Source organism: Lepidochelys olivacea, assembly GCF_965140295.1.
Source record: "Lepidochelys olivacea isolate rLepOli2 genome assembly, chromosome: 22".
NCBI lineage: Eukaryota > Metazoa > Chordata > Testudines > Cheloniidae > Lepidochelys > Lepidochelys olivacea.
In genome coordinates, this window is record NC_140432.1 from 8,111,884 (window position 1) to 8,134,449 (window position 22,566).

The 22,566-nt window shown below is 45.0% G+C and overlaps 1 protein-coding gene across 5 annotated transcripts in view; it reads left to right on the forward strand.

Moving 5' to 3' along the window:
• The window catches only part of FLI1 (Fli-1 proto-oncogene, ETS transcription factor), a 119,686-nt gene that overhangs the window by 51,584 nt on the left and 45,536 nt on the right, over positions 1 to 22,566 (forward strand). For all 5 annotated transcript variants that reach the window (XM_084612024.1, XM_084612026.1, XM_084612025.1 and 2 more), the window contains 2 exons: positions 10,544 to 10,755; positions 21,312 to 21,466. In XM_084612024.1, the coding sequence (XP_084468150.1) occupies positions 10,544 to 10,755; positions 21,312 to 21,466 (367 nt within the window). The remainder of the gene's footprint in view (positions 1 to 10,543; positions 10,756 to 21,311; positions 21,467 to 22,566) is intronic.

The following is a 22,566-nucleotide window of genomic DNA, read 5'->3' on the forward strand; positions in this document are numbered from 1 at the left end:
GACCTTGGAGCCATTTGTTGAACCTACCTTGATCTGAACAGGTCCTGGGTCTAATTGCTGTCTTCTCTAAGGCACCCTCTGCTTGCCATAAAGGGATAGGATCTGAAAATCTGATTAGTAACCTGTGCTGTATATGGCTGATTGCCATGCCTTTTCTTTCCTTTACATTTCTAAGCACTCCTCACGTAGGTAGAGGTCAGCAGTTCTCAGAGTTGCTGCCACCTGTTTCTGGAGGAGACACACACTGTGCTCTCTCCCGGAGACTTTACTTTGATTCTTTCATGCCGTTGTTTTTCCTTAGTCTGGAATAAGTCATCTGGGGCTGAACGTGCACATTTTGGTTTTTGTGGATGGAAACATAACAGCACCCGGAGAACATTTCCTGATGGGCTTCCTGCAATTGTGATGGGAACGGTGTCAGAGAACAAAACAGGATACAATCACAGTGTTTGTGAATGTAACTGGGACAATGGTATCACAGCGAAATGATGAATGGATGTGATGGGTCAGAGCTTCAGTTTGGAGAAGCCCCCTCATTTTAATGCGTCTCTGAGCTACACAAACTTCTTGGGTCTGAAAATCCCCAAGCTTGAAATCTTCTGAGAACAGATGTATTTGTCAGATCTCTGAAACTTTGGCTCTTAGCAACCAAGGTGAGAGTTGTGATGTTCAGAGCTATCCAATGGCTATGATTTTGGTTTTTAACTATCGTGCCTTTAAACTTTTGCTAAGCTGGTCTGCTACAATCAGGTCTCTCCTGTCCTTTCTGATGCAGCATGTTATAGAGGGGACACACACACACACACACACACTGCCACTGTGCTCTCTCACGACAACTTTCCTTTCCCTCTGCTACCGTCTAAAAACACCAATTCAGACTGGAAGTATCACAGAAAACAAAATGAGAGCATGCTAGGGAATATGATAGATCGATCGATAGCCTCAGTTTCTAGTCTGGCTGAAAATATCACCAGAGATGCTTTATACTTCCAGTCCAGATAAAAATGTGGAAGCTGCCACAAAAGAATAAAATGATTAACTTGAAAGTTAACTGAATTTATATGAGCCAAAGTTTCAGTTTGCATTGAGAGGGGTAGTTTGAGGTACTTCTTAGCTTCTCCAGATGAAGTTTTCCTTTCCTAGTCACTGGACAAACAGAAGTCTTAGGACTGGGAATTGATGATTATTCTGTGCTGAACGTTGGTTCATGCTGCAGGCCGCTGATCCAAATTTTGGAATGGAAAGCAAGCTCTGCTTCTAAAGAGGGCATACGGGTAGACAGGGGTTGTTTCAGGACAAAGCAGAGGTCACTTCAAGGTTTGTGTGGAGGAACATCTTACTTCAGGAGAGACCTTTAGGTTTTCTAGGAAACCATCTGGCAATCCTTTAAGAGTCTTCAGCAGAACAGCCCATAAAAATGCTAAAATAATATTTACCAAAGTGTGTGCGCATATTCATATCCATGAGCCTCTGTTGACTAATACAGATGCTTAAAGGAAATCATACAATTATTTCACAAGGGTAAGGAAAAAATAACCCAAAAGGAAGGTGAATGTACACGTCTAGGGTAGTGTGTGCGTGAGTTCCCAGGGACAGAGGGCCAATTCAGTGGTGATATAAGTAATGTAAATGAAATGTGTGTGTAGATAGAATAACTTGCAATAATTTGGCAGCATAGGTGAATCTGTCAGCACATGACAGTTCCATTTGGATTAGCCTTCAAGGGTGAATCCTGGCCCTGTTCCAGTCGATGGCAAAACTACTAATGTCTTCAGTGGGGCTAGGGTTTCACCCCAAATATTCAGCATACAGTGTTTATCCCCACAACATTTTGCGGATGAATTTTACGCCAGAGCAACCCTGGATCATGGATTTAAAAGAGCCCAGGAGTATAGTAACAGCACAGACATATGGCTGTCAATATAGCCCACTAGATGAGGTTTATGTGGGGATAGATGGATTCTATGTAGCAACTGATAATGGTTATTCAATGGTTAATAGCATATCTCGACAGCTCAGAAGTTTAAGTTCTCTTAGAAGTTAGCACAGCTGTTGCAAAAGAGGCCAGTTTCCAAGTTATCAGTGTGCAGTATGGAGCCCCAATTTGAGAATTCAGGATAGTATTTAAGCATGTGCCTAACTTAAGTCCCCTAAGCGTGTGTTTAAATTAAACATGTGCATAAGAGGTGTTCTGAACTGGGAGGAGCTAAGTGCATCTATGAGGGTTTGTTTGATTAAGGGCCTTAGTGGATGTGGAGCTATGATGAATCCAGACCTCCCTTCCAATGTGTCTCATCTTCGAGCTGGGGCAGGGTGGGGTATGAAACGGTGAATTTCAAACACTGCCCGATCTAAAAAAGGAACACTTTTTTTTTTCCAAAACTGATTGTGAAAAAATGTCCCCTTTATCTTACCAGCTCTAGTGTGAGCCCTAATTTCAGGATATTCTTGTTGTTAAGAATCCTCTGGACTTTGTATCAATCTTCTGTCCTCTTTGCTTTTCCTCCTTACACAAGTTACCAGGTTCACTTTTCTTTGAGCTGTAAAGAAATGAGTCTTATTTTGGGATTATCGCAGGGTAAGTACTGTCATTTCAAGAGTACCTCTCATAATGGAAACGAAAACTAAAGGCAGTGTGATCTAGTGGCTTGAGCATGAGCCTGGGTGCTGGGAATTCCTGAGCTGTATTCCTGGCTGTGTCATTGCCTGGCTATGTGACTTTGAGCAAGTCACTGAATCCCCCTGGGCCTGGTTTTCTCCATCTCTATAGTGGAGAATAATAGACCTGATCTTCAGAGGGGCTCAACACCTACAAGTCTCACCTACAAGAAATCAGTGGCAGGTGGGAGCTTCAGGTGTCCTGCGCCTTTGAAAGTTGGGCCAAAAAATATTTGCCTACCTCCCGAGCATTTTAAAAATATCTTATATTTTGGATGCCGTTTAATTTAAAATTACGATTGAGCTAATCTAATCTCAGTGGGCCAGGAAATCAGTTACTGCTTATATATTGTATAAGCATCTTAAACAGATCCCTCTACAAAGCCAAAGCAAACGAGCCAAGGGAAATGTCCATAAAAATAGAAGCGTTCAGTTGTAGATCCCAAAGTGTTGTACAAAGGGGAGAAAGCATTATTAGCCCCCATGTGTAGATGGAGAAACTGATGCACAGAGCGCCTGAGACACTTGAGCCAGATTGCAAACTCCTCATTCTACCAGTGAGCAGTTCCTCACTGGAGAAGTGCCAGGCTTCATTGTGACTGCTCTAGTGAGTAACTTCTCCCCAGGGCAAGTATGGGGCTCGCAGTCAGGCATTTGGTAAATAGACAGTGGGCAGCAAGTCAATGGTAGAGCCAAGAATAGACCCTGTGTGCCTGATTCTCCATCACCCTGCACTTTGTGTAGTGTGAGTGTAAAACGGGGCCAGATGGTGGCCTAGATACTATAGGGTAGGGCCTGAGCTCCTGAAGTTATGTAATAATAGCACAATGTCAGCTTTCATTTAAAAACAATGTTCCTAGCTGTCATGCATGCAACGGAAAACTTGGAAGCATTAACCAAGCTGCCTGAGTCTGCAGAGAGCCTGAAACAATAGCTCCAAGAGGTGTGAACTGCCCCATTTGTCTCGCTTCTGAAACCTGCTGCTGTCCCCAAGGAGGCGTGGGACCAGACAATGCAGGGACAGAGCTTATGGCATGCGGGGTAGGGACTCAAATGTATCAAAAGATGTTCTTAGGGCTGTGGATTGCCTTAATTCTGCCCTCGTGTAAAGTGCTACCAAGCCAGACTGGCTTCACACCCACTTTACACGCACGGTGCAAAGCAACGGAGAATCAAACCTCCAACAACTCCCAGCTTGGGGCTCTCATTCCTGCGTCACTATGGCTGCTTTCTTCTAACTGCAGTCAAGCAAAGTCTCAGCTAAATAGGCATGCCTTGAAGGGGGCTCTGAAGGCAAAAGTTAGGACTGTGGTTGTACCAATGAAACACCCATGATTGCCATTTTCCAGGAGGGCTTATGTGGGTTCCCTGCATAGCACACTCAGAGGTGGAGTAGTGTTGAGAAAGCTCAAGAAAGCCCAGTTCCAATAAGCTTCCAGCCCTTCAGTGAATCATCCAAACCTCCTGCTTCTGCCCACCTGGGCAGGAAATACTTTGTAACCTTAGGTTTGGTTTTAAAAATAGGTAAGGAGTTTTGGGGGCAGGGGAGGGGGAGGCTGGTATGATTTTGGACCCCACTAAGGCTCAGGTATTTGGGTTTTGGTTTGGTGCATTATAAAGATTGGGGCATTTGGGATCTGAAACTAAGCTTTGATCTGAGACACTGCCAATGTTCAGAGGTGTCCAGATCCTAGAGATTGCGATTTGTATTGAAGAGATCCCGTTGTGCTAGGTACATACATACACTGTGAGCGACAGCCTCTGCCCCAAAGATCTCATCATCTGAATAGACCAGACAGACAAACAGTGGGAAGGAAGACAGAGCATGGAGAGGAGGAGTGAGTGGCCAAAGGTCACACAGCAGGTCAATGGCAGAGTTGAGAATAGTATCCAGCTTTCCTGACTCCCAGCTCAGTGTCCTGTCCACTAGACCCCACTTACTCAAGTTTGACTATGGGCTCATCTCTACTGCATTTTAAACTGACCTTGGTCTCCATCCCTCATAAGCCTGATGCTATTTCACTTTCACTCGCATAAGTTATTGGCAGCAGAAATGCTGATTCATAGAACTGCAATTCCAGAAACTGTTGTTTATATTTAAGGAATAGATTTTTTTATGTTAATTACAAGTCATGTGCAAGGTCATTTGCTGTGGGCACCTCATTTTTGGCTCCTTTGCATCCCACATTTGGGCCCTGGCAGGTGGAGGGGAATGGATCTGTAATATGCCCTTTGCAAAGAAGTTCAGGAGTGATCCCTAATACTGCAGAGGAAAAGAAAGCAAAACATTTGATTGCAATTTCCCTGCTCTGGAGAGCAAAGAAATCTTTCTGTGCATTGCACGGTGGTTTGTGTTCAGCATTTTTCTCTCTGATGAAGTCAGCCTTTGTGGCAGGAGGATGAACCTTTGATCATTCGCAACGCCTTTTAAATGTGGTTATGGTCAGAAAAGTGACTGTACAGAGCACAGAGTCAATATTCAGTGCAGGTGCATCACTGAGGCCTAGAGAGAGCCCTCATTGTAGACATATACAGGGGGTGAGACCACTGATTACTTTCACATCACAGTCTCTGGTTCTCATGGCAGTTGGAGCTCAGCCAAAGCCAGGAAACCCTGACCATCTTGTGAAATTTCCTTGCCATCGAGCTTTGGGTCACATTGGAAGACAAAGCTTCAGAATTTGGGGGTTTTGTCCAAGCCGAACCTCTTAAGGTTTGAGCTGATTCTGCCAAGAGCCTGTCTCAAGGTGAGCTCTTTCAGTGCAAATGGCTCATTGCGAGCCAGGCACCATCACTGCTTTGGGGGCCTCAAATACAAGGATGTGTAGTTGGATGGGTCGATCTTAGAACTTTCAGATGAGCGCCCAGTTGGGGCCTGTCTTCACTAAGAACTTAACTCACATCCTGCTTTTAGCCCCCCTCTTGTCTACACACACACAACTCTCTCTCTGAATCTGGTTTGCTTCAAACCAGGCTAGCTGGCCTGGCTGGGGGCTGACTTCAGGTGTCTCTTTCTGCTTTCACTCAGGCTGGAACCTGGCCACTTTGCAGTGAAGACACAGGCTAAATCATTTGAGTGCTGATAGCCCTCCAATGCCTTCCCCCAGTTCTCCCCATGTACCCCAAAGGACAGACAAGTTCTCCCACAATTCACTGGGAAAGAATAATACTAATTCTTGTAGCACAAAGAACTATGGGTGGTGCCCACCGAACAAAACACGTCTCCCTTTCAATGGGAGAAGCTCTCCTTTACTTCCTCTCTTACTTAGTGTCATGGGTGCACAATGTCTGCTGTGGTTCACCCCAGAAGCAGCTGCATTTCATCAGCTGAAGAATGGTTACTATTCACAACAATGCTCTGTATGAATCAGCCACCCAAGACACCAACATACATTTCTTGTCAAGGAGAGGTGGGTTGTCAAGGAGAGGTAAATTCAAGGTGGATAATATAGTATGGGTGAATTTGGGGGTATTTGAAAGAGATGGCTTAAAACAGATTGCTGCTCATTGGAGCCATCCTGTTCTCTCTGTAATCTATAAACCAGACATAGGCATGCGGCCAGATTTTCAAAAGTGGCCATTCCAAATTTTGGAAGCCCAACCGGAGACGATTTTCAGAGATGCTGAATACCAGCAGCTCCACGCACTGCAGCTGAAGTTCTGTCTGCGCCACAATTTGTAAAATCAAGCCCAGCGTGTCTTCCACTGTAGACCCCCAAAATGGAAGCACCTATGTTTTTGAAAACCTTGGCCTTCATCCATAATGAACTGTTGGAGCCACAGGATCAAAGTCACAATAGGATCAAATCCTGATATTTTCACTCAGTCTCAAGCAAAACTCTCATATAAAGTCACGAGACGTTTTGTCTGAGAAAGGACTGTGGATTTTGCCTCCTAAGAACACAAGGTAATAATCATCTGACATTTCTGCAACTCCATTCATTCTTCAGGATCCAATGGTGTTTTGCAAACTCCACACAGGACCACTTCAGGAGAAGGAGTAGCAATAGACTTTCCTCTGGGGCAGGCAGCTGTATGGCTCATGGGATGCCTTGAGAAGGCAGGGACTGGTTTTTGCAGGGAACTGAACGTGTCTGTGATGTACTCTGAGCTGCTGTAGACGGAACTGGCCGCATGATGCCGGGAATGTGATTTAAAAACTGGAAAAGCATAAGCCAGCGTATTCTCAGAGGCACTATAATGTAATGTATATGCCCAAGTAATAAACACAAGACCCCTGTCTCGGACTCAGTCTGGCCAGTCAAGGACAAAGCTCAGGAGGCGGGAGCTTGGGTCAGAATTCTAATCCGCTGCGGCTTGATTAGTTAGGTTGTGTTAGCACCCTTAACACTCCGCAGGGGTTTCCCAATTGCCCAGCTACCCCAGACTCCATGTAACTCTAGATTCCAATAGGATGCAGCATTTACTTGCTGGTGTCCATCTGAGCTGTGGATCTCTTCATTAACCAGAGCTGAAGCCAGACTCTTCTCAATCAGGTTAGGCTCCTAGGAATTGAATGTAGCCACATGTTTATAGCTAGGGAAGTCATTTAGGGACTGATCCAGAGGGAATGAGCTAAACATCAGCCTTCCTTGACCTTGGACTATAGGCTTAGATCCAGCTGGGCCAGCTGTATTCTTCCAAGGAAGTGGAATTGAGTTCCAGGTATTGGGTCTGTCAGATGAGACTTTTAAAAGATGAGTGACTGTAGTCTGTCCATGGAAGTTAAAGATCCCCTGGCACTGGTCACCCCTCTGTATTTATGCTGAGTCTTAGATGCATGGAGATGCCACAGCAAGGCCTGGGGGGAGGAGGGAGACATGCCTCTTAGCTCTCCTCCTACACATCTAGCCATATTTGTTTGGTGTTTGCATGTGTAACCCAGTAGAAAACTTGTGTTACAAGTCCCCAGCTGTGTCTGAGCTACAGAGGATGGGTTTTACAGCTGCATCAAGGGAGGCTTGCATTAGCAGTTTGTGATTTTTGCTTTGGAGGTCCCTGGTTCAGTGCCCAGTCTGGCAGCCAAAATGGCAGCTGTCACATAAACCTTTGTTCTCCTCTGAGCCTTGCAACTGAGGGGAAAGTAGGGTCCTTAGGCTCCATGCATTTAATCAGTAAAGTGTCTAACATCTGGAGGAAGCTACTGTATGCATCCAAGAACATCGTTATGGATATCTGTGGTAATGAACTCTGGTTCATTACCAGCTCCCTGTACAGGAGAGTCATTTCTTCATTCACAGAATGTGCTCACTTAGGAAATAAATCTCCTTAGCTGGTATTATCTACGATGGCAGGAAATGTGGACTTGCCCCATTATTTAGTCCTATCCAAACCAACGTATCAGTCCATGCCCGAGCTGAGCTCAGCTGGACCTTTCCTTAGCCTGATGAATAGGCCTGGGCACAAATTTTCCATCAAAATGGTTTTTTCAACAGAAAATTGAGTTTCCGACCAAATGAAAATTTTCATGGCAAGTGTCTGCTTTCCTCGAATTTTCAATTTTTTTTTGCCAGAAAACTGAACCCCTCCTCCCAAACTGAACATTTTGGGGGGTTTGGCCAAAAAAAGAACCAGGTGTTTTGATGAAAAATCAAAATTTTCTGCTGAAAATTGCCAAAAAAAATTTCCCCATTTGTGTCCAAGAGGGGAAAATAATTCATTTTCCAACCAGCTCCATTGCCAAGTGTATTTGGTAACAGGGCACAGAATCCCGCCAACCGAGATCCCCTTTGACTTTAGCAGCTCACATTATGGGGCTAAGCAGCTACAACCATCTTTACCCTGGGCCTTGGCACGCACGACTCTTGCCTGCAACTGAGCACTGGGTGTTCTCTTTAAGGTTCACCTCGGCCCTCCTGCTATAAAGGGAAACCCCCAGAGTTTTGTGTTGAGATGCGCCTAGGAGGCCAATGAAGGCTACTTCCTGCCTTTGTCATTTCAGAATCCCTGTCTGACACACCCTGGCTTCAGCAAAGCAGATACTAGACTAGTAACCACATCCTCGCTGCCGATGAAAAGGCCTACTCTTTGCTTTAAGAAAAAGACACTGGCAGTGTCACTGGTTTTATTAAGCCTTTGCAAGGTCTCGAGGGGACGGGAATGGGGATTTCCAGCATACGTAATGGACTAACAACGTCCACAGATGCATCTGCTTGAATCCCTAACACAAACCAGGGTTTGGGATCGGCCAGGGCTGAATTCCCAAATCTTGCTGGGGAGATTTCTGACAAAAATCTGACTCGTTCTTGTGAAAGTATTTTGGAGGGGTATCTTCAATCCCCCAAGTGTTCTGAAATTAGTACAATCAATGAGCGAAGGGGCACCGTATGAAGATACAAACCTACCTGGTAAAGGCAGCTAGAAAATTAAGTGTGTATTTAATTTTACACAGATTCCTTTTAATTTCAGCTCAGAGAAAGCTGCCCAGTGATCATAGGTGTTGGTGCTGGGGGTGCTGCAACACCCCCTGGTTTAAAGTGGTTTTCATCATCTATAGGGTTTACAATTTGGTTCAATGACTCTCAGCACCCCCACTATACAAATTGTTCCAGCACCCCTGTCAGCGATGGCTGATCATGCTGGTGGTATTATCTCATTGTTTACTTGCACTCCCCCATTTATATATATAACCCTCTGTTGTCTCTTGTCTTATACTTAGATGGTAAGCCACTTGGGCCAGGGACTGTCTCTTTGTTCTGTGTTTGTACAGTGTCTGGCCTAATGGATTTCTTGCCCAGGCTGGGGCTCTTAGGTGCTACAGAAACACAAATAATAAATAGTAATAATGGCGACAGTAGAAGCCACTTGCAAAACTATTAGGGCAAATACTTCTTGATTTCAAGGGGACTTAAAGCACATGCTTAAAGTAAAGCATGTGCTTAAGGGCCAAAAAGGCTTATCCATCTTTGCTAAGTGCTTTGAGATCTGCAGCTGGAAAAGCATTGGCTTTTAGCTTGTGCTATATAGCAGCTTATGCTTTTAGCTCTGAAGGTCCCCAATTCAGCTGTCAGCCCAGCAAGCAGCCTTCGCACATGCACGGCTAACTTAGCTACATGAAGAGCAAGCAGACTTTGTCAGATGTGCTTTGGGTGAGGCAGGAATTTGCCACAGTCTCTCTTAGCTTGGCAGGCACCATTTATAAGGCACGTAAATGCAAGGAAATTGATGGTCAGAATCTTTTGGTCAAATTTTTGAATTTCAGCAGGGAAAAAAAGGAAAATAATTTCCTGGTTTTCAAGTGGCTCTAGAAGCGAATAGCTAGGTACATCATGAGTCCTATCTCTCCCACATAACAAACACATCATTCTCTTTGAATGTGAACTAACTTACGTTTCATCACACCACAATCACCTCCACTCTGACTCTTAATGAAAGCTACTCCTTCACCAGTGACCTCAAAATAGAAACACTGCACAAAACTTTTTAAAAAGATACATGAAAATTTATACAGACTTTCAAATGACACATTAAAGATGATCTATATTGTATGTGCTGTTCGGTTATTTCGGGAGTGAGAGCAGTTGGAGGCAGGCAGGCAGATAATTGGGGATCTGATTGAAAATGGGGTGGTAAAAGGTTCTCAAGGACAGTTTGCAGCAGGCAGTGAAGAGAGTACTGTACCCAGCTCCCTAAGTTAACTGTACCCAATTAACCTCAGCTCCTGCCCTGCTCAGACACAGAGTAACCAGAAAAAGAACCCACTGGTTTTGCATAAGGGTTCATGGACCCCAAAGAATTGGATTCAATCTGCGATGCTGGCAGATGTCATTTTCAGGCAAGGCTTGGCAGCTGTGGGGCACTCGCAGCTGCCAGCCAACTCAAAGGGAGAATGTGATCGGAGTTGCTGGTTTAGTCATGACACCGGGCTCTTGTTTCTTCTCTTCAGGAGGCCCTTTCGGTGGTGAGTGACGACCAGTCCCTCTTCGATTCCACGTACGGTGCTGCCGCTCACCTCCCCAAGCCGGACATGACGGCCTCAGGGAACCCCGACTACGGCCAGCCACACAAAATCAACCCTTTACCTCCCCAGCAGGAGTGGATCAATCAGCCGGTCCGGGTCAATGTCAAGCGGGAATATGATCATATGAACGGATCCAGGTAAGGAAAGGCGTGCGTCTGCCCATCTGGTATGTTCCTATATCAGGGAAACCTTGCTCACAAAAGTGATCTCCTGTACATTACCCATATGCCTGTGTACATACAAACCCATCCCTTCACTTAGGGGCAGATCCGGTTCCCGCTGGAATCAAGGGGAGTTTTGTCATGGCCTTAAATGGGGACAGGATTGGAACCTTGCAGTTTTGCAACTTGCATCTCCATAGCTATTGTTAGGGCTGGGGTTAGAGGCCTCCAAGGACCGACCCGGTGTTGCAGGCACTGATGTAGGCTGAATCCAGCACTGGTAGTGGATGCTGCACTGCCGGAGACAGCGTTGGCAATACAGTAGGAGGCGCTCTCCCCTCTGTCTACACTCAATGTCTCAAGGGGCCATGCTGCGGCTGGAGGTGCCTCTTTCAGGTAAGATTTAATACTGAGGCTCTGGTCATACGTGACTTTCCCCCAGGTACAGTGATCAAAAGCCGTAAATCCACTGTCTTGCGGAATATCACAACATTTAAGTCCCACCAGTGAAAAAGAGAGAGCCTGGGCAATAGTTGTGCCCCGTGATGATAATGATCAAGAAGTCACAGGAATGAAGTGCTGGCCGGGATGGCTATAGAACTGCATGGGCCAGCAACTCTAGGTGCCCCACCACCCTGCATACACTCCAGCCAGTCCAGTCAGAGGTGGGCGGGAAGTGGTGGTCCCGTCCCAGGAGAATTTTAAAGATATTTTGAAAAAATTTCCTGTCCCAAATTGGGATAAAACATTGAAATCTCGCAAAATGTTTATAAACTGAAAATCAGGGGGAACAATCAAATTGTGTCAATCAAAATGTTTCCTTTTGTTCATTTCGATTTAAAACCTTGGTTTCTAAGAAGAGCCTTACAATGAACTACATTTGAAACAGGAAGCCCTGCTGCCTACCACTTTTAAATCTCTGGGGACAGGCAACTGTAGCTAAAGATCTGGTACTGCCGTGTATGTGGGGTTTGCCCTGTAAGTGCAGAGTAGAGATATGTTTGCAGTGTTGTTGTAGCCATGTTGGTCTCAGGATATGAGAGAGACAAAGTAGGTGAAATAATACCTTGTATTGGACCAACTTCTGTTGGTGGAAAGGACAAGGTTTCAAGATTCAGAGAGTTTTTCTCCAGACCTGAGGAAGAGCTCTGTGAAGCTCAAAAGCTTGTCCCTTCCTGCCGATGGCGGGGTGGGGTGGGGAGAGGGTCGTCCGACCAGTTTTGCACCAATGTTTATGAATACAGAATGGGAGTCCCAAGTGCAGAGTAAAAATAGAATAGCAGGTGTGTTCTGGGGAATCTCATCCTTCCAGAGGAATGGAAGCAATAGAATGGATCCGGCAAATGCAAGCAGGTTAGCATAATCTTACCACTGTAGCCTAAAATATAATTTATAATATACTGTTCCTCCTTTTGACCCAAGTGACTAGCCAAAAAATTTGAGGTCTAGTAGGTTGTTCCAGTTAGGAGGAGGAATTGGTAATAGTCAGGTATTTCTTTGATGCAGTTTTGTTTATTTACAAAGAATGTACAAAGTCCTGTTTCTCTGACTGCAGAAGGAATCATATAGCAGGAAAGAGCTTCTTTAACTTACAGCACCAAGAACATTCTTGTCAGCTTGCATACCCAACCCAAAAACCTCTCCTCAGGTTTCTTCCAGGGTCAGAAACCATGCTTTCAGCACTCTTTCAGGCTGGCTCTCTCGCTCAGTCTGTCCCAGGTTTTTGTCTGTTCTGCCTTTCCTTACACATACACCCTTGCCCAAACCAATACTCAGCAAAAGCTCCTGGGTGGGTTCACGTGCTTCTTTTGTCTTAGGTAGGGGTCATCATTACAGTGAATTGAAGCGTGAGTGTACACCCTCAATCTCAATGAGGTTTTATCTCAACCCGAAACAAGGTTCACATAGCCCATAACAAAACAGTGGCAGTATGGAGCATGCAGCTGGCATAAAAACATGTCTTCATGTGGGATGAAGATTTGTGCACTATGCTGGACAGAAGGTTTGACTGTTTTGTCTTATGATTAGTTCACTGATAGGTTCTGAGATGGCTGAGTTGGCTTAGATGGTGACTTGGACTACATGACCCACAGGGGCATAAGGAGGGGTAGGAACCCCTTTATACCTCTCCATGGGGTACCCAACTCTTGGGCAGGGTGTGTTAAGCTGAGAGCTTACAACCACTGAGGAGATTGGAGGCCCAGTCCACTACTAGACAGAAGACCCACCTACTCACGACTGAGAGATTTGCCCTGTCCCCCAGTCTCCATCACAGCTCATTGTCATGGCTTGGGCCATTCCAGTCACCCCGCTGCTCCGCCCATCAGCTGCCTGCCAAAACTGACACACCATCTGAGCAGCGAATGCCAGCCTCAATACAGATGAACTCGAACTGTGGACTGAATAATAAAACCTTCCTCCCACCCCTCTGTCACTGCCTTTTTCTCTCTTGTTTTTCAAGTGCGCCCTCTTACCAGGCTCCAGCTGCCTTGTTAGAGAGAGCAGCCTTTATTCTGCGCTTCACCTGTGCTTGACGCAATAGCATTTGCTGCTTGACGGGAGAATGGCTTGTATTCTCTAGGGAGTTATTAAGCTATATGATTCCTGACAGTGGAGGGAGCTGGATGGGGGTAAGTGACCATGTCCAGCTTTCCCTTTTATTTCTTTTCTTAGCAACTAGAGACAGGCCCGACTGGTGCGGTTTAAGGAGATGAGTTGCAGGTGGGATGGGAGCAGGGGTCTCGGAAGATCAGGGATCTATGGGAAGGATCTCTGCATGTCCATCCTCCCATCAGATAGAATACAACCTCAGTGGTCCTTTTAGCCTGCAAAGACCATTGCAAGATGAACAAGCTTTTCAATGCAAGTCATATCTGCCCAGTTCATTCCGAAACAGGGGCTGGAAATGCTTCCCATACATTTGGCATCTATGTAATCGCATATATTGCACTTTCAATCAGTGGCAGCTCAAGACCTATATTCTTGGCGAGACACCGGGCTCAAAATGCCACTGCAGGATTTGGGAAATGGATCCTTTGGGAAAGTTTCAAGCTAAATTTTCAAATCTGGGTGCAATTTATGCAGCCACAAAATATGTGCTTGCCGTCACACGTAGCTGGCAAGTCTCCGCTGGCACAGTCACATTCTGCAGTGGTTAATATGTCTGAATGTGGAGCAGTTAAAGGCCAATGTGGAAAATGTAACATTCTTCAGCCTCTTAGACCACCTTACACATCAGGGAGGGAGGATGGACTTGTGGTTAAACATTGACTTGTCACTCAAGAAATGGGGATTCCATCCCTAGGTCTTCCACAGATTTAATGCGTAAATCATTTAATTAGAACTGGTCACAATTTTTTTAGTGAAACTGAAATGTTTCTCAGGTCCAGGACAGAATCTCGTGGCAGCGGAGAGGAAGACAGAGACCCAACCCCAAATAGTCATTAGCTCAGTGTTTAGGGTACTGGCATGGGAGAGCCATGTTCAAGTGTCTTCTCTGCCTGCTTCAGAGCTTGGATTTCAATGTGCGTCTCCCACATTACATGCAAGTGCCATACCCCTGGCTAGGCTGGAAAAAAATGTCTAAAGGTCTCTGTTTCATTCTGCTGCAGAATGAAAACATGTTTGAAACCTTGATATTATTTTGCAAAACAGAATTCTTGTTTTCCAGCCAGCCCTCCATTAAACCGCTCTGTGCATTGTTCTAACATGCCTTGTTCTAGCATCAGGTCCCCCCACCTGTAACTAGGGGAGACAATCTTTCTTTTCTCCTCCTCTTTGTCTCTTTGGTCTGGTTTGATTGTAAGCAAGTTGGGAAAGAGGTGATCTCTTCCTATGTATTTGTACAGCACAAAGGACCCCAATTTCAGCTGGGGCCTTTGGGCACTGCCAGAATACAAATACAGCTGGTTAATTTTTTCCAAAATGTGGGTGTTTTTTTTTAACAAAAGTGTTCATTGAAATGTTGAATTTCAATGAAGGAAAACCAGGATGAGTGTTTTGCAGCAATTTTGCATGAAACGTGCATCCTGCTTTTCAATCAGCTGCTCCAAATTTCAATGGAAAAGTTTGAAGTTCAGTGACGGGGAAAAATGGAAGGATTTGGTCACCAAAATTATCACCAAAAAAGCCCAGTTTTTCAAACTAGCTCTAAATACAAATAATAACCCATAACACAAAAATCCCAAACCTCTTGCTGTCTTTAGTGATTTATCATGAATTACATCACTGTAACCGAGAGCAGAGGGTGGCCTTTCCGACATGCGAGTTCTGAATTTCATGACAATAGTATCAATTTAATCACATAAATAAAGTGGGGTAGAATGTCCAAGTGCTTGGTATGTGCATGTGTGTGGAGGAATTTAGCTGTGTAATTCCCACTGATGTTAATGAGTTTTGCTTGGCTAATGATCAAATCAATGCTTTGAAAACATCCCCTGAAATATTAAAATATCATTAAGGTTCCGGCAGCTCATTTTATGGCATAATAAATGTTGCCACAAAATTGTCTCTAAGTAAAACAAAAGGACTCCCTGAACTTATTACACTTTTCCTGTTTTCTCTTCGCTGAAGTGTATATGAATAGCAGGTTTCAGAGTAACAGCCGTGTTAGTCTGTATTCGCAAAAAGAAAAGGAGGACTTGTGGCACCTTAGAGACTAACCAATTTATTAGAGCATGAGCTTTCGTGAGCTACAGCTCACTTCCTCAGATGCATATCGTGGAAACTGCAGCAGGCTTTATATATACACAGAGAATATGAAACAATACCTATTCCCACCCCACTGTCCTGCTGGTAATAGCTTATCTAAAGTGATTTCCAGCACAAATCCAGGTTTTCTCACCCTCCACCCCCCCACACAAATTCATTCTCCTGCTGGTGATAGCAGTTTCCCTTTAACTAGTATGTGAGCCCTCTAGGGGCGCTCACTGTGTTCTGTTTTAGAAGCCTTGCAGAGCCTTGGGTGTATATGTAACTAGTCCTTGAATGTTGGGTATGGTCAGTAAACACTGTTATCGGGACCCCGCTGTGCCCATGTGGTTTCTTCATACTACTTTGTTGTTGTTGTGTTAAAGAGCAAAAGACTTTTATATACTATTATCAGGTCCCCTTCCTCATCTGTTTGCTAAGTTAAACAATCCCAGTCTTTTCCATCTCTCTTCATATGAGCGCTTTTCCAGGCCCTTGATCATTATTGTCACCCGTTTTTGAACCCCCTTTAGTTCTGCAAATATTGCTTAAGTAGCACACCACAAGGGAACAGTCTTAGGTTCTGAGCCCGCACTACTGAAGTCAATGGGTGTTTTGTCATTGACTTTGATGCACCGTTTCTTTTCTATCGCCCATTTTCCATCTATCCTGATGCACCTTTTCCTCTGTCCTTCACACAGTGTAGGCCATTTTCCAAAAGTGAATCTCTTCTTAGGGTGTTTCAGTCCATCATATAAACCAGAGATTGGCCTGAATTCTACCACTAGATCCAAATCACAAGGAACTTTGGATCTGAACTTGATAGGTTTGACCCATCAACCATCTGATCTTATGATATTGCTGGTATCTGCTCCCGCTTCCCTTCTTCAACTATAGGGAAATTCAAATCTAATTCTAGCTGTAAAGTTTAGAGCTCAGACCAGCTCTAGTTCAAATGAGGATTTAAACACACAAGCTGCCTGTTTACATAGTGTGTTTAGGATTCTGGGGCTTTAGAGATTTGGGTTTGGTTCTCACCTGTGCCACAGACTCATTGTGTGACTTTGGCCAAGTCACTTAATCGCGGTGTGACTCAGTTTCTGATCCTAGAATGAGGATAATTCTTCTGTCCTGCACAGGAGTGTTATGAGATCAAATATTCTTGAGGCTCTTGGATTCGGAGATGATATAACGAGATGTGCTCATTTGACTCACTACATTCAGGATTAGTACAATCTAAGTGAGGAACCTGTGTTTGAGAATTGGTTTGTGTTTTTCCTATCATTCTGTTTCTCTGTAAGAATGGGGGGTTTGTCAACATTCATGCACTTGTGTCTAACATCACTCTTCTTTCATCTCTGCACTCTCCCTCTCTCTCTGGTCTCTTCTTGTTCATCCTTTGCCCTTTTTCTATACACCTTCGTATTCTGATTATTTTATTTGCATTATCGCAGTGGCCAGATACACCAATTATGATCCAGGCTCTGCTGTACAAACATAAAGAGGGTATACAAGTCCAAGAGAGAATGAGAAGGGGGCAAGGAGAGTGTAATGTAGTGGGAAGATCCCCTTCAGATTCCAGACAGAACTTTTGAACGTTGGGGAAGAGACCATAATCCCAAACATTTCCTCCAGGAGGGGAAGGAGAAGGAAAGATGAATAACAGGGAGGAGAGGGGAGAAGAGACAAAAGGACATAATGTGGGGAGAGGAATAAAAAAAAAGATGAAAGAAGTAGGAACAGGAGAGAAGGGAGAAGCGTTAAGAGGGGAGAGGAAAAGGAGAGAAAAAAGTGGAAATCTCCTGCTGAGTGAGTTTCTGAAATCACTGGAATCCCTTAAGTTGCTCAAGCTCAGGGTGATTCCTAGACAGAGGCCCTGGTACAGTGGTTGCTTTGTTTCCACATATCTGAAGCTCTGGGTGAGGTTGCACAGAGTAGCTCTTTGTCAATGCCAGGGTAGCTGCTTGTCTGCTTTGGCGAGGCCAGCCTAACACTTCCCCAAACACTGAGCTCCCGATGTCCTCTTGGAAGGAGCAGAAATTGAACGTTGCTGTCGGGACGAAGGGTGTTGGGATCCGCACAGCCCCGTGCTCTTTGGGCTCCCTCCTTCCATAGTGAGTGCCCACAAAAGGACTCCTACAAATGGGCCTACCTCCACTGAACTCAGCAGACTGATGCTGATCTACACCTGCTCAGGGCGTAGCCCAGACCGTTCATTCTGGATTGTGTAGCCACTGGAAAGCTTGAAGCCCCAGACTCCCGGTACAACCAAGGAGCAACCCAATGCCTGAAATAGAATCACATAAACAATTCTGAATTACGAACAAATTGATAAAAAATCTAAGTCTGCTCATGGGTAGTTAGTGAACGAAGGATGGGGCTGTGATCAGTGAATAAACTATTAACTGGGAATGGCTCTCCTGCTTCTCTACTGCATTCCTCTTTGTGTAGCTTGCAGCTACACCACCTTCTGCTGGGATCATGTCAAATTCCCTGTCTTAGAAAAGGCCAGGCTGGGACAATACTTGGAGGGAGACCTTCACGGGAAATCCAGGTGTTGCAAATGTGATTTGGTTGGGGAACACTGGGTTGGTCACTGAGCTAATGTCCAGCATGGTGTTCAGGGGTGCTGTGCAGAGAGTGGTGATTAAAGTAAGGTCCTGCCCACTTATAATCATTAATGAATTCATGGCATTTTTCTCAAAAGATGGGTTGTTTATGTTCTCCTGCCAAATACCAGCTTGGGTAAATGCATAGCTTCTACCAACAATGCCCCCCCAGTGCTGGACTTTTGGCTGGGGAAGAGGTCTGTGCTTGCCAGGTGCAAAATCATAATGAAAATGCTTTGGAGCCATCTTACAACATTGTCATCATTATTAATGATACACTGGTATACAGCATCATTGCCATGCATGGCATGTTGCAAAGAGAATAAAGAAACCCTCCCTTCTCTATGGAGCTGATAGCATAAGTAGGAGTGTTGGTTTACTCTATTAAAAAGCACCTGGATGTGTTTATATCTAATGCAGATTAGATTCTAAGAGAGATATTCACAGGCGCAAATCTGGGAGAGAGAGAGAGATGAACACACACACGTATATATTATTGCTCTATTATCTGCAAGAGAAAAGCTCAAGTCAGAGCTCCGCTTTGGGGGGAGGGATAGCTCAGTGGTTTGAGCATTGGCCTGCTAAACCCAGGGTTCTGAGTTCAATCCTTGAGGGGGCCATTTAGGGATCTGGGGCAAAAATTGGGGCTTGGTCCTGCTTTGAGCAGGGGGGTGGACTAGATGACCTCCTGAGGTCCCTTCCAACCCTGATATTCTATGATTCTATGAGAGGAATGTTTTCCAAGGGAAATGCAATACAGTACTGTGGGGTTTGGGTCAGTCCATTATATGGATACTGGCCAACCAGACAGCACTGTGACAGAGGCTGTGTAAGAAGTATGGTAGATCCCAGGGGTGAAATCCTGACTCTGCTGAGATCAGTGAGAGCGAGGATTTCACCTGAAATTGAAATTTCCTCAAATCTGGGAGTGTGAGGATCTGGGGGTTTGGATGAGGCCCATCAAATGGGCCATTAAAGTCTGAGCTGAAAGGTCCAGTTGCTGAAAGATGTGGAACCCCCTCAACAACCATTGAAGCCGATGAGAGTGGAGGATGCCAGGCCCTCCTAGAGCCCATCAGCGCTGTACTGGATTGGGTCCTAAAGCTCAAGTCTGGATGCTCCTCTAGTCTCCTTCAAACAGGACCGTTCTTGCTCCCAGTACATGCAACATTTAACACCCAACACCGAGTATTTCTGCAGCAAGTGGGAAGTGCTCAGACTCTCTGAAAAGCCTGACATCCCAGCATTTGCTCAGACCTTGCTCTGGCTGCCATGGGACATTAAACCTTCAGCAGTTTGCCTCTCCGAAGGTGGATTTTGGTTCTCTGCCTGGAAAAACAGTAGGCGAAATAGTAAAACCTTAAACTCAAACATGTGTAAGTTATACATCTTATTTCCATTTTCAAGCCACATTCCCCGAGCAAGACATGAGGAAAAAATTACCATCTGCCTTAGAATCTCTCAGTGGAGTATTTATCTCCCAGTCATGATCACTGAACTTCAGTAATTCCCCCACCCTCCGTTAGATTCAGAAACAAACTCATTTACTGTTCTATATTGGAAAACCCTCCCAACTGGCTCCCAGGACGAGATGAATGCACTGGCATGTTCTTTACCCTGCAGTAAGTAGCTTCCTCCCAAAGCACTTCTTTGCGTGTTTCTTTGCACTATTGGTAAAGAGGAAGGATGGTCATGTGGATAAGTCACTGGACGGGGATCCGGGTTCAACCCTTGCTTCAGCCACACACTTAAGCCCTGATTTCTAAAGGTATTTAAGCATTTTTGTGCTCAGCATTTCAAAGCCTCGCTGATTTAGGAGCCTCTGTCTTATTTTCAATAGTGATTTTGGCACCTCCAACCCTAAAAGTCATTGATTGTTAATGAGATTTTGGCTCCGAAGTGCCTAAATCCTTTTTGAAAATGAGACTTAGGTTCATAAATCAGTTAGGCACTGCAACCCTGAGAACCACAGGGCCTAAATACCTTTAAAAATCTGGGCCTTAATCTCACTGTGCCTCAGTTCCCATCTGTAAACTGATGGCAACTCCCTCTTCTCTATTTACCTCATGAACTCGTCGGCCAGGGACTGCCTCTGACTGCAGATATGTGGCTGCCATCCCTGACACACCAAGAATTAAACTGGGGAATCTCTACAGCATGAGCTACTGCAGTGCAGGCTTCTTAGCTAGCGGCTGTAATGGACAGATATCCTCTGCAGATCAGCACAGGAGGGGACCTGCAGCACGCATTTGCCAGTGGGTTACATGGACAGCACCTAGCGTGATGAGACCCGAATCTCTAGGCACTGCAATAATATAAATTATCATTAGCACGTTTTTATTATCTTCCTGGAGCATTCTGTAGCTCCGTGTTTCCAGTGTGGACATTCTGTGGCCTTTAATAACAAAATGGGGAGGGAGTGCTGTATTTCTTATTATTTAGCGCTTACAGGTACTAGTCAAAGATTAAAGCCTTGTGCTAGGTGCTGGAGCGACACACAGTAAAAAAAACAGCCCCCAACCAACCAAACCAACAACAGACAGTTCTTGTCTCCCACGAGCTGACCATCAAGGTTATGACACCGCACAACTGGTGGGTGAGACAAACCAACTGGGGGCTTCTAACACCAAGTTATATCTACTTTACTGCAGACATTAACGTGATATCAAGCAATGAAGGACGTTTCCAGTAAGGGTAACGCAATGTGACATTGGCTGGAGCTCACTGCTTCATGTGAAGGGAGGAGGGGAAGACTTTCATAGGGAGGTAGCATGGCCAGTGGCTAGAGGACTTGGAATCTGGGCTATTGGGATCCCAGCTTTGCCACTGACTTACTATACGATCTCAAGCAAGGCACTTGGAGCTTGATTTTTCAGAGGTGCTAAGCACCTGCAGCTGCCATTGATGCCAGCTGGAATTTGGGGTGCTCAGCACACCTGAATACCAGGATGCTACATGCCTGAGTTTATCCTTTGGTTGAATAGATTAATAATTAACATGCTCCTGCTGTGAGGTTTCTGGTGTGTAGATTACCTGGGATTGTCACGTGACAGGTGATACAGAAGTGCAAGGTACCCTCTAGACTCTCCCCCTGTTTCTGACCTACGACTTGCTCCCCCTCCACTGCCATTTCTGTGACACCCCCACACACACACCCTGTCGTTTTGCTTCAGCAGGGAGGAAGGGTCAGCAACGATAATGTTGACGAGATGTCTGCTTCCTTTCTCATTTCAGGGAGTCGCCGGTAGACTGCAGCATTAACAAATGCAGCAAACTGGTGGGCACGGGGACAGAGTCCAACCCGATGAGTTACAGCACCTACATGGATGAAAAGAATGGCCCTCCCCCAAACATGACCACCAATGAGAGGAGAGTCATCGTCCCAGCAGGTACCGTCGGCATCACAATATTTGTGTTCTAATCTCTTTCCGCCACTGTCCATCTTTGATTTAACAGGGAGGGTGGGGGAGAGTTATCGGTTCTCTGCTGAGTTCTCTGTATTAATAACCGTATAAAGCTAAGCAAAAATTGGGCTTTCCGTCCTGTGGGGAACTCCAGTATTTTGTTTCAGTGTCTTGAACCAATGTGATTCTCATGATGCACCACGCAGCTTGGTCAGAGGGGAAATTGTGGTGCACCATGGGTGATGTAGTCTGGCCAGGATGCCCAGCTCATAGAATTGAATGGGAACCTGAAACACTGATCTACATCTCCCATGAGGCTCAAAGCACCTTAGGCAGATGCACTTTATTGTAGAACTGACTAAAAATGAAATAGTTTGCTTTGATATTTCCAATGAAAAATCAGAAAATTTCAAAATATTTTCTATCAAAAAACAATTCTGTTGGAAAATTCCCAAGCAGCGGTGTGGCCGTATACAATATCTAACTGTACCTATCCAAATGTAACAGGGAATATAAAATCCATTCAGATGATCAGGGGTTTGGGAATCACTGCTGTGGGGAACCTGCAGAATTTATGCTTGGAAGGGGAGGGCATCTTTCCCCTGTATAGTTTGGAAACTCTCTGTGTATAAGCACTTTAGCATAGGAACTTCCCTATGAAGGAAACTGTATTAGTGAAGTTCTCACCCCATTGACGTCACTGGCAAAACTTCCATTGATTTCAGTGGGACCAGGATTCCCCCTGTGTTCTGAAGGATGCAGCTAATGAACTGTTCATAGATTCATAGATTCCAAGGCCAAAAAGGACCATTGTGATCGTCTAGACTGACCTCCTGTGTAACACAGGCCACAGGACTTTTCTGAGTTATTTCCTGTTTGAACCAGAGAAAATCCAATCTTAATTTTAAAATGGCCCGTGATGGAGAATCCACCACAATCTTTAGTAAATTGTTCAAAAGGTTAATTGTCCTCAGTGTTAAAAAAATTGCATCTTGTTTCTAATCTGAATGTGTCTCGCTTCAATTTCCAGCCTCTGGATTTGTTAGACCTTTTTCTGCCAGTCTGTTCCCCATGCACGTACTGAT